Source organism: Callithrix jacchus, chromosome 9 (genome assembly GCF_049354715.1).
Source record: "Callithrix jacchus isolate 240 chromosome 9, calJac240_pri, whole genome shotgun sequence".
NCBI lineage: Eukaryota > Metazoa > Chordata > Mammalia > Primates > Cebidae > Callithrix > Callithrix jacchus.
In genome coordinates, this window is record NC_133510.1 from 33,469,391 (window position 1) to 33,489,410 (window position 20,020).

General features: G+C 37.4%; 1 protein-coding gene across 16 annotated transcripts in view; it reads left to right on the forward strand.

Annotated features, from left to right (window-relative positions):
- YAF2 (YY1 associated factor 2) overlaps positions 1-20,020 on the forward strand; it is a 77,354-nt gene that overhangs the window by 21,231 nt on the left and 36,103 nt on the right. For 3 of the 16 annotated variants that reach the window (XM_035255791.3, XM_009003632.5, XM_078338905.1), the window contains 3 exons: positions 1,217-1,250; positions 2,502-2,542; positions 3,573-3,705. The exons of 2 other annotated variants lie outside the window; for them this stretch is intronic. In XM_035255791.3, coding sequence (XP_035111682.1) covers positions 1,217-1,250; positions 2,502-2,542; positions 3,573-3,705 — 208 coding nt within the window. Of the gene's footprint in view, positions 1-1,216; positions 1,251-2,501; positions 2,543-3,572; positions 3,706-3,798; positions 3,899-7,376; positions 7,493-13,851; positions 13,905-20,020 lie in introns of those variants that run through there. 11 more of the 16 variants (XR_008473766.2, XM_035255792.3, XM_078338909.1 and 8 more) reach the window with 10 other exon arrangements.

A 20,020-nucleotide genomic window follows, 5' to 3' on the forward strand; every position in this document is an offset into this window, starting at 1 on the left:
TGCTGTTTTATCTGGAGATAGCATCAGATAAAAAAAATAAAATGCTAATTTAGGGCATGAGTTGGGCTAGGTAATGGAGTTAAAAGAACAAGACACATCCTTACCCTCATGGAATTTTTGTTTTGTTTTGTTTTGTTTTGTTTGAGATGGAGGAGTCTTGCTCTGTTGCCCAATGCAGTGGTGCCATCTTGCCTCACTGCAACCTCGGCCTCCCAGGAGTTAATTTTTGTATTTTTAGTAAAGAAGGGGTTTCACCATGTTGTCCAGGTTGGTCTTGAACTCTTGACCTCAAGTGATCCATTTGCCTAGGCCTCCCAAATTGCTGGGATTATAGCTGTGAGCCATTGTGCCCAGCCAGCCCTCATGGAATTTAAGTTGCAAACAAAAAGTACAAATAAAATCATTGCAGATTGTGGCAACCAGGGGAATTATTTGAAATAGGTAAAGAGGGGAGGCTTCTCTGAGTGGGTAGCATTTAATCAGAAAGCTGAAGGATAAGAGAAGGCTAGGCATGGTGTCTTTACAACTGTAATCCCAGCACTTTGGGAGGCTGAGGCCATTGGATCACTTGAGCTCAGAAGTTCGAGACCAGCCTGGGCAACATGGCAAAACCCCATCTCTGCAAAAAGTACAAAAATTAGCTGGGCATGGTAGCATGCATCTGGTTTCCCAGCTGCTTGGCAGGCTGAGGTAGGAGAATAGCTTGAACCCAAGAGAGGTAGATTGCAGTGAGCTGAGATTGTGTCCCACTGCACTTTAGCTTGAGGAAAGCCAGACCCTGTCTCCAAAAAAGGGATAAGAGGAGGTATTTGTGAAAGTTATGGTTAACAGCAAGTTGCAAGCCCTTTGGTTAGGAGTTTGTTTTCCATTGAGCAAAGACTAGTGCATAGTGAGGCAGAGAGTAAGTGGCATCGGATGAAGGTGAACAAGTAGGTAAAATGCCAGATCACAATTTAGTTGTAAATGATATAGGACACTGAGATTATAGGAAGTGTAACAAGCAGCCATTTAATGAGTTTAAGTGTGGAAGTGCTCTGTGGCTTCTGTAAGGCAAATAGACTGGCAGGCTGCAGGAATGTATAAATAAAAAGACTAGTTGGGTTATTCTTCTAGTTAGATGAAAGATGTTGGGACATTAATATTTTGAGATTAGATAAAAGAGAATGAGTTTGTGCCTTACTGTTATTAATACCTTGCTGTATATTTCCATAAAAAGGTCATCAATATACACACAACGAAGACTTTTTAAGGTATGGCATTTCAGTACTTACGGTTTTATATGTACTTTTAAAATGATAATGAAATTAAATATATTAAAGCAGAATGATTTGCATGAGCATGGTGAAATGTAATAGAGGAATTTCTTTTTTTAAAAGTTGTTTATTCATTGGCAATAAAAAAGGATGACTTTCCCTAAGGAAGGAAAATGAGACCTTAAAATTGCCTTGAGACAATTGAAATTTGTGATATTAGAAAAATTTATCAGTTTTATAAAATCAGTTTTACACAGAATACATTCACTTTAGAGATGGCTATTAAGAATTGACTTGAAAAGTAATAAAAGTCTTCAAAATCTGGTCAGATTAATTTAAATAATATAATTTTTTCCCCACCTTTTCTCTCACAACCCTGCAGTTATCTTAGGGCTCAACTGGGGAAGGATTCATTTGCAGGCTCACTCATGTAGTTGTCAGCTGATCTTAGAACACCTGCTTCTAAATTAACTCACATGTCTGTTGTCAGGCCTAAGAACTCTGGCTGTTGGCCAGAGACATCAGTTTATTGCTTTGTGGTCTTTTCTTGTCTGTAGGCTCAAAAAAACATGGCAGCTTGTTTGCCCCAAAGCAAAATAATCTGGACAGTGAGAGAAAGGCCTGCCTCGGGCTCCTAAAGTGCTGGGATTACAGGCATGAGCCACTGTGCCCAGTCTCTTAATGACATCTTTTATACTAGCTTACACCATTAGGATAAAATATTTGCATTATTGCTTCTTGATCTGTTTTATGACTACAAACATATAAGACCTTTGTGCTATGTACTTATTCTTCAGTGACTAGGAGTCTAGTAAACTAGAATAGTTAACTAGATGACCCTTTTCTGATATTTATTCCAGTTGGACATGGAGATCTGTGTAGTGACCCTGTTTGAATGGGTCATTTAAAAGTGAATGTATTTATTACTGTTAACACGTAACTCAAATTTATAGAAAAATGCATGTATTCATCCAAGACAGTTTGTATCTTATATATAAGTAAGAGTCTAGCAAAGATTTTGACAGATGTGTTGTCAACATTAAATACAAATAAGACCTTATAACAGGATTGAAATATAAGATTTTCGTTAGAGTTACATGTTGAATTTGATTTTGTAGAATAATGATTTTACAGGCCATTTTATACTATTCATTCTTTTTTGTGTGTTTTGTTTTCTTTCATTTATTCAATGGTCAGTTAGTTACTAGGCTATTCTTAAAGGAAACACCATATACTTTGTTTCCATAGGATGAAGAATCATGAAATCATAAATTACTTGAAGGAAGGAGGTGATTATTTAGAAGCATAATGGTAAAGGGGTATTAAAACACATCTGTATACTGAGTACAGGCAACTCTCCTGTCTCAGCCTCCTGAGTAGCTGAGATAACAGGCATCCGCCACTATGCCTAGCTAATTTTTGTATTTTTAGTAGAGATGGGATTTCACCATGTTAGGCTGGTCTCGAACTCCTGACCTCAGGTGATCCACCCGCCTTGGCTTCCCAAAGTGCTGGGACCACAGGCGTGAGTCCCTGCACCCAGCTGACTTTTTTTTTTTTGAGACAAGAGTCTCACTCTGTCATCCAGGCTGGAGTGCAGTGGCTCGATCTCTGCTCACTGCAACCTCTGCCTTCTGGGTTCAAGCAGTTCTTGTGCCTCAGCCACCTGAGTAGCTAGTATTAACAGGCATGCAAAAAGAGTTAGACCATGCCTGTCTAATTTTTGTATTTTCAGTAGAGACGAGGTTTACCATATTGGCCAGGTTGGTCTCGAACTCCTGATCTCAGGTGATCTGCCTGCCTAGGCCTCCCAGGGTGCTGGGATTACAGGCATGAACCACCATGCCCAGCCTGGTTAAAGACTTAGTGATAAAATGGGAATTGTATTGATGCATTTTATCTGAATTCTAACATATTTTAGTCCACCACGGTGGCTTCTATACTAAAATCTAGTGAATGTTAATGACAATGGCTAACATTGTTAAGAAATGATAGATTTTGATAGACTAATTATTCTTGTGCTAATATAAACCGTAACAATATTGTTCCAGCAAAATGAAATAGCCTGGTTAATTTTGTATATTAAAATATAGTAGCCATTATAATAGACATTTTAAAATGAAACTATTCTAATGATTTTCTTTCCCTTATGTTTCTGATGATGCAGAAGTTTCTATTGACATTATATTTAGCAAATTGTTTACAAATTTACTTTGGTGTGTGCATCTATCGTTATCTAGTGAATTTGTGCTTTCCCCCATAGTTCTTATGTGTAATAATAATCTCAAATAAAATTAAATAATCTTCTTATTCTGATAGAGAAGAAAAAGCTGGATCACTTACCAGTAACTGGAGTTCTCCTATTGGGTAATCTCCACAGATCCACATTGTTTGAAGTTATTGTGAGTGCCTCGAGGACCAAGGAACCGTTGAAATTTCCAATTTCAGGAAGGTAAGCAAGTGCACTGAAGCATGTCTCTAGCATCTCCCAAATCCCCTCCCCCAAACTTTCTTACATATACGTCTGTACTGCATGCCCCCTCAGTTCCAGTGGATGCCCATCAGGAAGATTCTCATGCTGGACAGAAGGGCAAGAGAGGTGGATCTGTGAGGGAAAAGACCCAATAGGATAACTCAAGTTACTGGTAAGTAATCTAGTTTTCACAAACTTGAGATTTTTTTTTCCCCTCAAATTTTGTCCCTTGAGAAGGAGTTTGTTTAATTGAAAAGAAAGGAAGTTATTTGAGATAGCTTCTTTTTGTATGTTTGATGTAGATTATGGAAATTATTGTATTGATAATAAATACTGAACTATTAATGGGTGTATGAATAAAAAGTGTGACAATTTAAAAGTGTCTTATTGGCCGGGCGTGGTGGCTCACACCTATAATCCCAGCACTTTGGGAGGCCAAGGCGGGTGGATCACGAGGTCAAGAGATTGAGACCATCCTGGGCAACAAGGTGAAACCCCATCTCTACTAAAAATACAAAAATTATCTGGGCATAGTGGTGCGTGCCTGTAGTCCCAGCTACTCGGGAGGCTGAGGCAGGAGAATTGCTTGAACCCAGGAGGTGGAGGTTGCAGTGAGCCGAGATTGTGTCATTTCACTCCAGTCTGGGTAACAACAGCGAAACTCCATCTCAAAAAAAAAAAAAAGGGTCTTATTTACAAAATAGCTGCTTCTAAAATATTATACATTTACTGGCCTTTGGTAAATGATGTAGTTGTTCTAAAGCAATATAGGGAAGCTAAATGTTGAATTCTTGTATACCTTTCTTTATGATGTTGCTTTTTTGAAGTAAATACTTATACTGTAAAATTTATGCAGATGTCTTTATGCAGGTGAATTTCTTTTGGCATAGTAGTACTGATCAGCAAGGATAGTTGACTAGCACTTCTGTTTATTAATTTTTTTTTTTTTTTGAGACAAAATCTGGCTCTGTCACCCAGGCTAGAGTGCAGTGGTGTGATCTTGGCTTACTGTGACTTCTGCCTCCCAGGCATAAGCTATCCTCCCACTTCAGGCTCCCTAGTAGCTGGTACTACAGGTGCGCACCACCATGCTTGAGTAATTGTTTTATTTTTTATAGAGATGGGGTTTTGCCATGTTGCCCAGGCTGATCGTGAACTCATGAACTCAAACCATCTGCCTGCCTTGGCCTCCCAGAGTGTTGGGTTTACAGGTTTGAGCCATTGTTCCTGGCCTGACTAGCTTTTTTCTTTTTTTTGACTAGCACTTCTTAATGACAGTTTCCAATGTATCTTGAACTTCATTGAAAGTATATTTGAAAAATAATTTAGGATATGTTGCAATTATATTCACCGCTTCCTTGTTTGTAATGAAAAGACTTGATGTGAAGTGTGGTAGATTTGGTTCAGTTTGAGCCCTCTGATTTCCTCAGGTACCAAATAATTTGTTGAATTGTTATTTGTAAATGTTACTATAGAATTAGACTGTTTCTTGCTTCTCATTTCTCTCCCACTCATTTTGCATTATTATTAGGTTACTATTTCTAAAAAGGCATTTTAACATAAAGAGCTTGTAATGGTGCACTGCTTGTAGGTGTTTTTACAAAACTTTCATCTGTTTGCTGGGTACTTGCGGCCTCCTGCTACCCAGTTCTATCTTGTTTATCTAGCCTTAATTTCTTCAGTTTGAAACTTTTGTTTGTTCTTACTTGGATAGTTATATTTACACTGGCTTGTGCTTTTTCACTTTCTTTAGATAGCGTTCTTTCCATTCTGATTTCTGTACTTTAAAGTTGAGGCAAGTCTTACCGCTTATCAGTCCTTTTATGCTGGCATCTTTGTTACCTCCAATTCCTCAGTAGAAAAGTGAGATGTCTATAAGATTATGTTAAATCATGGAATTTACTTAATAGAGTGCCTTACAGCACCTAGTTAATATTCTTGTTGGCTAGTATTTGGCTATAGATTGATCTTAAACATTTCTGTGGTTATGGTTAGTTGAATGATACAGTTTAGCCCTTAAATATTACTTCAAGTTGTATTGCTATTTAAAAAATTTTTATTTTGTTTATTTTATTTTTATTTTTTGAGACAGAGTCTTGCTCTCTCTCCTAGGCTGGAGTACAGTGGTATCATATCTGCTCACTGCAGCCTCTGCCTCCCAGGTTCAAGTGATTCTTCTGCCTCAGCCTCCTAAGTAGCTGGGATTACAGGTGTACATCACCCTATCTGGCTAACATTTTTGTATTTTTAGTAAAGACAGGGTTTCACCATCTTGGCCAGACTGGTTTTGAACTCCTGACCTCAAGTGATCTGCCTGCCTTGGTCTCCCAAAGTGCTAGGATTAGAGACATAAACCACTGCACCTGGCTATATTGCTATTTTTAAAAATACAGAGTTCTTTTAAAAATTTTTATTTATTTTATTTTTTACATGGGTATGTTGCATTATGAAGATATACAACTCTTAATCTGGGTTTTTATGTTCTTTGAGAGCAAGCATAGGATTTTATAGTTTATTTTACCTAGTTCCTAACATCAATGACAGATTAAATCATCCCCACTGAAACATTAGCTTTTCACATAGATTCATGAATACACTTGCCAGTCTTTTATTCTTTTCTTTCTCCCCCCACCCCCAGTTTTTAAAAAATGTATAAAGCAGCTTCATTTGACTCATCAATCTTATTTGTACTGTATTATTTTCTTAAAAACAATTTTTCCCTTTAAAAGCTGGTATAGTGAAATTCTAATTAGTATAATATTATTAGTACTTTATCTTGTGGCATATAAAAAGAGAGTTATAGTTTTGAGTGCAGAATGGCTTAACTTTAAGACTTAGTGTTAGAAAACAAATTGAAATACAGTGTACTTGATTTTTGCGCTTTGAATATCTTTGAAGAGTATTTCTTTCTTTTCAGAAATGAAGTAAGGAAATCTTTTTGACAGACTGTCGCTTCTAAATAATTATCAGAAAGCAGTTTGTCCAATCATTAGACAAGCCAAGATAAAGAACATTTAGTTGGATGACTTAAATCCTAGTTTTGAATCTGCTGCTGCATGTTTATGTACCATTCTGTTTAATCTCATAGTTTCTTCGGTATGAATGATAGGGTTGTTACATTGAGAGTGCTTTTATTCTTTGGAGAAATAAATTGAAATGTTCCAAGTAAAGTATTATGTTCAGTTCAGGAGTGAGTTCAGAAAAAAAGTGTGTGGATATTTGGGTGTGGTGTGTGCATGTATGTGTATGAAGAGAGAGAAAAAAAGATAAAGCAAAAGTTGTAAATGTTTAAGAATTTTGAATCTGGGTAGAAGGTGTATGGGTCATTTGTACTTTCAACTTGTCTATGGCTTTGAAATTTAAAAAAAAAGTTGGAGAGAAAGTGTTTTAAAAAGAACTTTATTGTGCTTCAGTTTCTCTAATTCTAAAATGGGAATAATAGAACTTTTCATGCCTTGAAGCAGGTAGGCACAGTGGGATAACATTTGGCAGAATAGCAGCCAGAAGAACTAGAAAAGTGATGATTTTTTCTGTGTGTGTGTCATTAAAGAAGAACTTTATAGTGGAGAACTTTTCAAAGAAAATTTTGCCTAAGGTGTTTTAGCTTAAAATTTATCAGTTACTTTTTTTTTTTTTTTTGTGAAATGGAGTCTCACTCTGTCGTCCAGGCTGGAGTGCAGTGGTGCCATCTCAGTTCACTGCAACCTCTGCCTCCCAGGTTCAAGCTATTCTCCAGCCTCTGCCTTGCGAGTAGCTAGGACTACAGGTATGTGCCACTGCGTCCAGCTAATTTTTGTATTTTTAGTAGAAATGGGGTTTAGCCATGTTGGCCAGGCTGGTCTTGGACTACTCCTGATCTCAGGTAGTCCACCGATCTCGGCCTCCCAAAGTGCTGGGATTACAGAAGTGAGTCACTACATCCAGCCAGACATCAGTTACTTTTTTTTTTAAACTAAGAGCATACTACATTATAATTGAATAAAAACAGTTACTTCAGAAACAATAAATATTTATGTAAAATAACCAATTAAAATCTTGAAAAATATAGCTTGTAATAAAATAACTCAATAAATGGGTAAAATAGAAGATTAGAAACAGCTAAAGAGAGAAGTTATTAATTTGAAGAAAGAAATGAGGACTCCTCGGGACAAGCACAGAGAAATGCAGAGGTGAAAAATGTAGAAGAAAAGACGACACTTAGAGAGGGTAGACTGAGCAGTTCCAATATATGTCTAATTGGAGTTTCAGAAGAGAGCATACAACAAACAGTGAAGAAGAAATATTAAAGGAAAAATGACTAAGAATACAAGAATTAAAAAACAAAATGGAAATTACAAAATAATTAGAACCAAATCACAACAAAAGTGTTGTATCAAAATTTGAGGTATGCCACAAAGATGGTACTTAGGGATAAATTTATAATCTTTAATGCATGTATTAGATTGAAAGATCGAAAATAAATGAGCCAGCTGTTCAATTTAAAAAAACTAAAAAAGGAGACAGTAAAGCCAAAGGAAGAAGAAATAATAGTGAAATAGAATTTGATGAGCTAGAAGATAATCAGCAACAGCTGGGTGCAGTGGCTCATGCCTGTAATCCTAGCACTTTGGAAGGCCAAGGTGGGTGGATCTTGAGGTCAGGAATTCAAGACCAGCATGGCCAAGATGATGAAACCCCGTCTCTACTAAAAATACAAAAAGTAGCCGGGCATGGTGGTGGGCACCTGTAATCCCAGCTACTCAGGAGGCTAAGGCAGGAGAATCACTTGAACACAGGAGGTGGAGGTTGCCGTGAGCGGAGATCTTGCCACTGCACTCCAGGCTGGGCAACAGAGCAAGACTCCATATCAAAAAACAAAACAAGAAAAGAATCAGCAACAATAAAAACAATATGATAAGTCAAAGCTGGTCATTTTCAGTTGGTTCTGGAAATACCCAAGAAAAATAGATGTTACAAATAGTCAAATTTTAAAAAGAGGTGTAAGTACAACTATAATGGCAATTTTTAAAATTATAAGAAATCACTAATAAGTTATATGTATGTAAATTATTAAAATGAGAGGAAGTTTTATTTTCTAGGAAATTTTTTATTCACATTTGTACAAGACAGACAAAACCATTAAAGAAATTGAAGCTGTAGTAAATTTTTCAAGAGGAATAGGTTTTTTTTTTAGTGACAATTTTATTGAGATAATCACATACCATATCATTTACTTGGTTAAAGTGTACAATTCAGTAGGTTTTAGTATTTTTACAGAGTTGCTCCCAGAATTACTGTAGTCATTTTTAGGACGTTTTCATTTCTCGTAACCCTCTATCCTTTGTCGTCTGCTAATCTACTTTTTATTTCTATAGATTGGCCTGTTCTAGACAGTTCGTAAAATGGAGTTATACAATATGTGTTTTGGGGGGGAATTGATTTCTTTCACTTAGCATGTTTTTAAGGTTCATCTACATTGTAGCATATGTCAATACCTTTTATTCTTTTTATATAGCCAAATAATAATACATCATCATGTGGATATACCACATTTTGTTTATTCATTTACCAGTTGATGGATGTTTGGATTGTTTTTTACTTTTTGGTTATTGTGAATATTCCTTCTGTGAACTATTATAGTCCTATGTTGTTTCCAGGACCTCCCTTGGATGATTAAGTCTCTGGCATAAAAATGGCACAGTATTTGCATATAACCTATGTACGTTCTTTCATATGCGTTACATGATCCCTAGATTATTTATAATATCTAATATAACCCAAGTGCTGTGTAAATAGTTGTACTGTATTGCTTAGGGAATAATGACAAGGGAAAGAAATCTGTACATAGTCAGTACAGATACAACTTTTGCCCTCAAATATTTTCAATCTGCAATTGGTTGTATCCATGGATACAGAACCCATGGATATGGAGGGCTGATTATGTATACCTAGGAGTGAAACTACTGGGTCATGTGATACTCTGTTTAAACTTTTGAGGAACTGCAAGACTGTTTTCCAAAGCAGCTGCGTCATTTTATTTTCCCTCCAGCAGTGTACAAGGGTTCGTTCACATTTTTCTGTACTGTCAACAATGCTTTTTATTGTCTGTCTTTTAAATTATTGCCATTATAGTTTGTGTGAAGTGGTGTCAGAAGGAAAAGGTTTTTTTTTTTGTTGTTTAAGAGATGGGGTCTTGCTGTACTGCTGAGGCTGTAGTGCAATGGCTATTCACAGGCATGATCATAGTGTACTACAACCTCAAACTCTTGTCCTCAGCAATTCTTCAGCCTCAGCATTTCAAGTATGAAGGAATAGTTTAATGGTGATATTTGTGATTATAATTTTAGATATGCTTTTGGGGAACAGCTAATCCCAATCTTATACAAATTGACTCAGAGGACAGAAAAAGAGGCAAAGTTACCCTATCTGTTTATTAGGCAAGTTTAGTATTGCAATCTAGAATGGAAAGAATATACAAGTAAAAACATATTACATTCAGTCTTCTTATGAACACATACACAACAGTTTTAATTGGGATAGAAATTTAAGGATAGTTCAATATTTGAAAATTGTATTAATTTAATTTATAAGAAAATTTAGGAAAAAATTAGATAAATTTAGTAAAAGTATCTAAACTCAGTACCCATTAATGTTTTAAAAACCCCCTCTTAAACTATGACCAGAAATGAGCTTTTTTTCTTACAGTAAAGGCTACCTTTCAGATAGCAAGCATCATGCTTAATAGTGAAACTTTGGAAACATTCTCATAAAAGCCAAGTATAAGACAGAGATATATCTCCATCAGTAAGGGAAGCAAAAGAGAAAATCCAAAAGGATTGGAAAGGAAGAAAAATTAGATGAAATTTTCCCTAGACAATTTAAAAGAAATGAACATATTGTTTGTATTAATAAGAGAATTCAACATTGCTGGATACAAGGTCAGCATTCAAATTAGTGATAGCCAGTTAGAAAATAAAAAAGATCTCCTTAACAGGAAATTTATATAAACAGCCCAACATTTTATTAAAGGACATAAAATTAGTCATAAATAAAAGGCAGGATATACTATATTTTTGGGTGGGAAGTTTATTTAAAATTTAGTAATACTACTGAAAGTTGCTTTGTGAATTTTATGTAGTTTCAGAGAAACATCCTAGTAGGATTTTTTGTATGTGTGTGTGTGGAAAATGACCTTCATGTGCAAAATTAAAGGTTCAAGAATAACCAAGATAGTTTTGGAAGAAGAAAAAGAATGAGAAAGAACTTACTCTGTTGGATATCAAGACGAATTTTTAAATTGTGGTATTTATCCCCGGGTGTGGTGACTCAACGCCTGCAATCTCAGCAATTTGGGAGACCCAGACAGGTGGATCACCTGAGATCAAGCATTCAAGAGCAGCTTGGCCAACATGGTAAACCCCATCTCTACTAAAAACAAAAATTAGCTGGGTGTGGTGGCATGCATCTGTAATCTCAGCTACTCAGGAGGCTGAGGTGGGAGAATCACTTGAACCTGGGAGGCGGAGGTTGCAGTGAGCCGAGATTGTGCCATTGCACATGGGAGACAAGAAGGACACTTCATCTCAAAAAAATAAAAATTACTCTATTTAGATTGAAATACTGCATACAAAGAACAAACTGCTATGCATAACATAACATGAATCGCTCCCAGACTTAATGTTGAATGACATTAGTGAGACACAAGGCATGCATATTATATGATTTCATTTATAGGAAGCTCAAAAACAGGTAGAAATAACTATAGTGATAGAGATTAGAATTGTGTCATCTTGGAAGCATGGTACTGATTGGGAAGGATCATGAGGGAGCCTTCTGGAGCATAAGGAATGTTAATAGTTTGGTCTGAGCTAGATCACACAGGAGTATATGTATTTAAAAGTCAAGCTGTACATTCAGTATTTGTTTTATGCTTTACTGTATGTAAGTACGTTTGATAAAAAAAATGACACTTGAAATAATATAGTATTAGTATAGGAAAAGACAAACTAATAGAATAGAGTTGAAATGGATTCATACGTATTTGGAACATTGGTGAAGGCTAGAAATGGCATTTCCTGGCACTAAGGAAAGAAAAAGTGGACTGTTGAATTGGTTTTCTAGTTGGGGGGAAAACTAGATCTCTGCTTCAAGCAATGTCTCTCAGTAGGAAGGCATGGATAAATAACATATAGAATAGTTATACAATGAAGAATTACCTAGATCTATATTTAGACTATTATCATTAATTAGTATTTTTTCAATTTAAGAAACACCTTGTACTTTCTATGTCCAGCTGTTGTTTTAAGCACTTTATGAACCTTAATTGTTGTAATCCTCATGAAAATTCAGAAAGAGGTACTATCTTTATCTTCCTTTTGCATATGGGAATACTGAAGCAAAGAGGAGTAAATAACCTACTCTGATAGCTAGTAAATAGCAGAGCTGAGATTCAAAGCTAGGATTTGAACCTAACCTGGCTTCAGAGTCCACTATACCATGCTGCCTTTTGATGTGTATGAATTTGGAGATACCTTATAAATATAAGGAAAAGTTCATTTCAGAATTTATGTGTACAATGTGATTTCATTTACCCAAATTTATGATAGTGGTTGCCTTTGGATGGGATTGTGGTGAAAGGAAACTAGCTTTATGGAACTGCATGTTTTCCCTTAAAGATGATGTATATTACTTTGTAGCTTTAAAAATAGTTATATGGAATATAGGCATATGCATGTTTTTGCAAAAAGAAACACTGGGAGGATTGACCTTTATTGTTTTAATCTTCATTTATACTTGATACTGGTTTAGAGTAGAAAAAGATATTTGCTTGGTTCTGATGTGGTGGAGCAGCAGATAAGCACTAGGTGCTAGGGACAGGAAGGTGAATAGGTTTCAGCCTCTCTTTAAGGAGTTCAGTTCTACAGGGAAAGAGACGAGGAAAACAATTTTGTTTCAGTTGATAAATGCAAATCTTTTTCCTTCCTTGTCACTATTCTTCCAAATACAAATAGGATGAGGGAATGTCTTGATTTGGAGAACAGGAAACAGGCAGTGAAATACTGATGAAGATAGCACTTCTTTTTCTTTCTTTTTTTTTTTTCTTTTTCAAGATGTAGTTTCACTCGTTTCCAAGGCTGGCATGCGCTGGCATGATCTCGGCTCACTGCAACCTCCGCCTCCTGGGTTCAAGTGATTCTCCTGCCTTAGCCTCCTGAGTAGCTGGGATTACAGGCATGTGCCACCATGCCTGGCCAATTTTGCATTTTTACTAGAGATGGGATTTCTTCATGTTGGTCAGGCTAGTCTTGACTGGTCACCCAGTCTCAGGTGGTCTGCCCAATTCAGCCTCCCAAGGTGCTGGGATTACAGGCTTGAGCTACTGTGCCCGGCTGAACTAGCCACATTTTAAGTACTCAGTACCCACATGTAGTTCCTGTGTTGAACAGCACAGACTTAGAGCATTTGAAAAAACTTTGTTGTTATATAATTCTGTTACTCTTCAATAAAGGTGCCTTAGCTATCTTTTCTTCTTTTATTTCTTCACCTGTTCGTGGGTGCTCATCTTTACTGTTAATCATTTGTAGTCTGAAATCCTGCTATCCATTCCTAAATTTGACAGAGCATTTAGGACTTTCTGTAAGTGTTGTCTGATCTAGATCTACTTAATTTCTTTAGATAAAATGTGATGTTTCAGTTTGATAAACTTCTGTTTTGAGACAGGGTCTCTCACTCTGTTGCCCAGGCTGGAGTGCAGTGATGCAATCTCAGCTCTCTGCAACCTCCCTTTCTTGGCTCAAGCCATTCTTCTACCTCAGCCTTCCAAGTAGCTAGAATTATAGACATGAGCCATCAACACTTGGCTAATTATTGTAGTTTTTTTGTAGAGACAGAGTTTTGCTGTGTTGCCCAGACTGGTCTCAAACTCCTGAGCTCAGAGTGATCTGCCTGTCTCAGCCTTGCAAAGTGCTGGGATTATAGGCATGAGCCACTGTGCCTGGCTTCATTTTGATACGCTTTTAATCAGAATATTGGCTCTGCTTTTTATCAGAATATTAGACCCTCTACATGGGCTAGAGTAGGTAGGATTATAATTATAATCATCTCTCTAAGGAAAGATCACTAACCTCTCCTTTTTTTGCTTTAAAGTTATTGCTGTGAACCAGAAGGATTCCTTACATGATGACTTATTTATTCATAAGGTGAGGCCCAACATTTCACTTTATGGGGATTGGATATACTTCCCTAGCTACTAATTGCTTAGGGGTTTTCAAATCAACATATTTTTTTTCTATTTTTTTCTCTAGTAGATACTATTAGAGAGTGAACATATTGAAAAGCAGAGCCATATCTAAGGTATAACATATGTGACTTAATATTTTGATAGTCTGTTGCTTTCATCTTTCCTAGATGAGGGACGGTTTAGAAGATTACTTTCAGTAAATGATTCTGTAATTTCTAATCTAGTTATCCATATATCCCAATTGCAGCAGAATTTTCTATAATTTATTTCAAATACTCTCAGACTTTATTCTTGTAAGATAAGATTAATTGGACTCTGAATATATAAATGTTAAGATTTTGAGGTTTTGGGGATTACCTGTTTTCTTTTTTTTGAGACGGAGTTTTACTCTTGTTGCCCAGGCTGGAGTGCAATGGCACGATCTCAGCTTACTGTAGCCTCCGCCTCCTGGGTTCAAGCGATTCTTCTGCTTCAGCCTCCCCAGTAGCTGGGATAACAGGCATGTGCCACTATGCCCTGCTAAACTATTTTCTTAAGTTTATTATTGTTTAATTTTTATACGCATTCTGAGTGTCTATTCTTAGCCTACCTCTTTTTTACACCACCTCTATTCCTGCAGAATCTCAAACACAATTTTAGTTTAAATTTCCGCTGCCTTGAGGTCAAGTCAGACTCATCAGCTTTGTCTTTGAGCTTCAGATGACTGAAATTCAGTAGGGACAAGTGATGGGTGGTATCGGTTTGCTCATAGTCTTGTTTAGTCCCCTCAATGTTGGCCTGCATCATGTTTCAAAGAAATTTAATTGCTGTCATTAAAAATCAAGAGCTTCCTCTTGGAATTTTTAATTTTCATCTTATTTTTTAAAAAATAAGATCTAGCAACACAACTACCTTCGTTCATTGCAACAGTTTGCACCATTTAGTTGGGGCTTTTGCTTTCAACAGCAGTCCCTGTTCCTCTTCGATTTTTCTTACACCTGGTCCTCTTTATTCCTTTTTGTTATTTACCTAGTCTGTAGATAATACAGCTTGCAACCTTGTTCTAGATAATCTGGTCCCTCACTACTACAAACTTTCTTTTCTTTGTCGTGAAACTTCTGGTATAGCCAAAGGGACACCTTTTTTGTTACCCAGGTTCAAGCAATACCTCCTGCCTCAGCCTTCTGAGTAGCTGGGATTACAGGCATGCGCCACCATGCGCCTCTACTAAAAAATTTAGTATTTTTAGGAGAGATGGGGTTTCTCCATTTTGGTCAGGCTGGTCTCAGACTCTCGACCTCAGGTGATCCACCCACCTCTGCCTCTCAAACTGCTGGGATTACAGGTGTGAGCACCCAGCCTAGGACATCCTCTTTAACACGGTCCACACTCCTTAACATGGCTTTCAAATTGTTTCATTCTCTGGTTTCTGTTTATTTCTTCAGCCTTACCTCTTTACATTCACCTGTATAAAGTTATGTCACAGCCATATTCTCCACCCGCTTATAGGTGTGCTTTTCTCTTTCTGGCCTATACATGCACTCTAATCTCTGGGTGCTGTTTTGCCTGTCCTCCCATTCTCTCTCTTTTTTTTTTAATTTTTATTTTTTGAGACAGAGTCTTGCTGTGTCATCCAGGCTGGAGTGCAGTGGCGCGATCTAGGCTCACTGCAATCACCTCCTGGGCTCAAGCAATTCTCCTGCCTCAGCCTCCTGAGTAGCTGGGATTTACAGGCATGTGCCACCACGTCTGGCTAATTTTTGTGTCTTTAGTAGAGATGGGGTTTCACCATGTTGGCCAGGCTGATCTCCAACTCCTGACCTCAGGTGATCTACCCACCTCGGCCTCCCAAAATGCTGGGATTATAGGTGTGAACCCCTCCTCTGGGACTTGTCCTCCCATTCTCTGTCTCTGCTCTTGCACCCCCTGCCTGCCACTACTTCCCAGTACCAGTTTAGTTAATTCCCGTTCATTTCAGTCTTAATTTATGTGTCATTCAGAAAGCTTCAGAAAGCCTTCTGTGCTCCTGTAGGATCTGTTTAGGTACCCATCCTCTGTATTCCATAGCTGCCTGAATCTAACCCAGTCTCAACACACTGTAACTGGTTTCATAGTCTGTTGTCTGCAGTGTTCGATAGCCTTTTTGAGGGGAGAACTGTGTCTTTACCTTTGATTTCTAATGCCCCTCATAAAATAGGTATATTGTAAATATTTATTGAATGGATGACTCATTCCTCTAAGCTCTTTTAATAATTGTTAACTCTGAACCTGTGTGGTTTCTATTGTACAGAATATTGTTTTCATCCTTTCAACTCTTGTTCATCCTCTAAGCTTCTACTAGGGGACTATCCCTAATAAGATACTTTTTTTCCCTGGCCTGTTTCAGTATTCACTTACCTTTTATTTCTTTAATTCTGGTAATATGTTTTAGAAATCTTGTTTTAGCATTCGGCATTTGTTTCCTGTATGTTATTTTAAGTTGAAGTTATATTTAATGCCATAGTTTAATTCTTAAGGTATTAAAATTTGTCAGTAATCTGTGCTTTACTTGATAGTATATTGCCAGCTAAAATATTATATTCATTGATTAGATTCATTCATGAGTCAAACCTTTAATACTTTGCTGGATATTGCTCCTCATTTACAGAGAACTTGGACATCTAGCCAGAAGTTTTTCTCTCTCCCTTTATCCATTTTGGACTTAGATTTTTTTTTTTATCCGTTTTGGACTTCTCGTATAATAGCACTTAGTGGATGTACTTTGATTGCTTGTGTATTCTTCCCTTTCTCACACTGAAACCATGTCTGTCATATTAAAACTACCTTTTGGTGTAGTATTTTAACTAATATTGGAGTTTAGGAGATCTTTATGTTCAGTGTATACATGTTTGATATATATCTGTACCATGTTTTCAGTAAGTTAGGCATGAGCATCTCATTTATTTACATGTGAACTATTAGGGAGTTATTTAGACAGCTCCATTTGCATGTCTTCTAGACACTTCAAACTTAACATATGCAAAGTTGAACTTATGTATGTTTGCCTATTTTTACTGGAATGTATATTTCATTAGGGAATATTTCTGTATATTCTGTAATATAGGGCCTGGACGATAGGTAGTATTTAACAAATGTTTATTAAATATTTGACTGAATGACTGTACAACACCAAAAAATTTTTGTTACTCATTTAGAGTTTTATTATAGGACATAATTAGATATATAAGAATGGCTTAGATTTATTTATTTATTTTGAGATGAAGTCTCACTCTGTCATTCAGGCTGGAGTGCAGTGGCATGATCTGGGCTCACTGCAACCTCTGTTTCTTGGGTTCAGGTGACTCTCCTGCCTCAGCCTCCAGAGTAGCTGGGATTACAGGTGTCTGCCACCACACCTGGTTGATTTTTGTATTTTTAGTAGAGATGGGTTTTTCACCATGTTGGCCACACTGGTGTTGAACTCCTGACCTCAGGTGATCTTCCTGTTTTGGCCTCCCAAAGTGGTGGGATTACAGGCGTGAGCCACCACACCTGGCTGGTCTAGATTTATTTTATCTTACAACTTTTTGCATAGAGCTTGCAGCACTGGAAGTTGCCCTGGGTGAGTCACTGAGTGAGTAGTGAATGAATGTGAAGGCCTAGGAAATTACTATATGCTACTGTAGATTTTATAAACACTGTACACTTAGGCTATGTTAAATTTATTTTTAAAATTTTGTTTCTTTAGTAATAAATTAACCTTAGCTTAATTTAATGTTTTTACTTTATAAACTATATTAATTTTTTAACTTTTTCACTTTTGTAGTGACACTTGGCTTAAAATGCAAACTTACTATACAGCAGTACAAAAATACAAGTATTTTTTTTCTTTATATCCTTATTCTGCGTGCTTTCTCTATTCAAAAATTTTTTACTTTATTACTTTTTAAATTGTTTGTTAACAATGAAGACACAAACACATACATTAGCCTAGGCATACAGAGTCAGGATCATCAGTGTCACTGTCGTCTTCTTCTGTCTTATCTCGCTGGAAGATCTACAAGAGTAATAACATGCATGGAGTTGTCATCTCCTGTGGTAACAATGGCTGGTTAGGTGTGGTGGCTTATGCCTGTAATCCTAGCCCTTTGGGAGGCTGATGCAGGCAGTACGCTTGAGCCCAGGAGTTGGAAACCAGTCTGGGAAACAGGGTGAAACCGTCTCTACAAAAAATACAATAAAATTAGCCGGGTGTTCACACATCTGTAGTCCCAGCTACTCAGGAGGCTGAGGTGGGAGATCACTTGAGCTCAGGAGGTCAAGGCAGCTGTAGTGAATCAGGATTTTACCATTGCACTCCAGTCTGAGTGACAGAGTGAGATCCTGTCTCAACAAAAAACCAAACCAACGATACCTTCTGGAATACCTAATGAAGGGCCTGCATGAGGCTGTTTACAGTTATAAATTCCAAGGAATACATTCTAAAATAGTGATAAAAAATAGTAAACACATAAACTAGTAACAGTTATTTATTATCTTCATCAAGTTTTATGGACTATACATAATTGTATGTGCTATGCTTTTTTTTTTTTGAGAGGGAGTCTCATTCACTCTGTTGCCCAGGCTGGAGTGCAGCAGTGCGATCTTGGCCCACTGCTGCCTCCGCCTTCCAGTTTAAGCAATTCTCCTGCCTCAGCCTCCTTAGTAGCTGGGATTACAGGTATGCACCACCACACCCAGCTAATTTTTGTGTTTTTAGGAGAGACAGGGTTTCACCATGTTGGCAAGGCTGATCTCAAACTCCTGGTCTCAAGTGATCTGTCTGCTTCGGCCTCCCAAAGTGCTGGGATTACAGGTGTGAGTCACTGTACCCAGCCGGTATGCGCTATACTTTTATCTGACAGGCAGCACAGTAGGTTTGTTTACATCGCCACAAACACATGAGTATTATGTGATGTTATGACAGCTACTTCACTAGGTGATAAGAATTTGTCAGCTTCATTATCTTAGGGAACCACTGTCACATATGTGATTTGTTGTTGACCAAAACGTTGTTATGCAGCATGACTGTATGTTTCAGAGTAACTTTGCAAAGAACTAGAAGTAAACATACTGACTACATGTTTAAAAGTAACATGCTGACTATATGTCTAAAAGTAACTTTGCAGTATATTATTTTTAAACATACTGATTGTATGTTTAAAAGTAACTTTGCAGGCCCAGCGCAGTGGCTCAAGCCTGTAATCCTAGCACTTTGGGAGGCCGAGGCGGGCAGATTATAGGGTCAAGAGATCAAGACCATCCTGGCCAACACGGTGAAACCCCATCTCTACTAAAAATACAAAAATTAGCTGGGCGTGGTGGCATGCGCCTGTAGTCTCAGCTACTCAAGAGACTAAAGCAGGAGAATTGCTTGAACCTTGGAGGTGGAGGTTGCAGTGAGCTGAGATTATGCCACTGCACTCCAGCCTGGCGACAAAGTGAGACTCTGTCTCAAAAAAAAAAAGTAACTATGCAAAAAACTAGAAGTAAACTACGTAACTCCAAAATTGGGTGGGGGAAGAGGAAAACTGATAGTAGTACCTTGATTAAAATCTTTAAATCCATTTACTTCTTTTTTTTTTAAAGACGGGGTTTCACTATGTTGGTCAGGCTGGTCTTGAACTCCCGACCTCAGGTGATCCGCCCACCTTGACCTCCAAAGTGCTTGGATTACAGGTGTGAGCCACCACACCCGGCCTAAATCCATTCCTTGCTATCTCTACCATTTGTCAGCTACCCCAAGCCACCATTTCTTTTCTGGGCTACCATATTGTGTGCTACTTAGTCTCTCGAATTCCATATGTGTTTCAAAAATCAAAATATAATCAAAGTCATTTATCTCCTTAAAAGTATTTCAAGGTACTTATTGTACCTAGAATAAAATCCAGGTTGTATTGTTTTGTTTTGTTTGAGACAGGGTCTCACTGTGTTGCCCAGGCTAGAGTGCAGTGGCACGATCACAGCTAACTACAGACTTGACCTCCCAGGCTCAAGTGATCCTACCACCTCAGCCTTGTGAGGAGCTGGGCCCACAGGCATGTGCCGCCATTCTCAGCTAAGTGAGTGAGTGTGTGT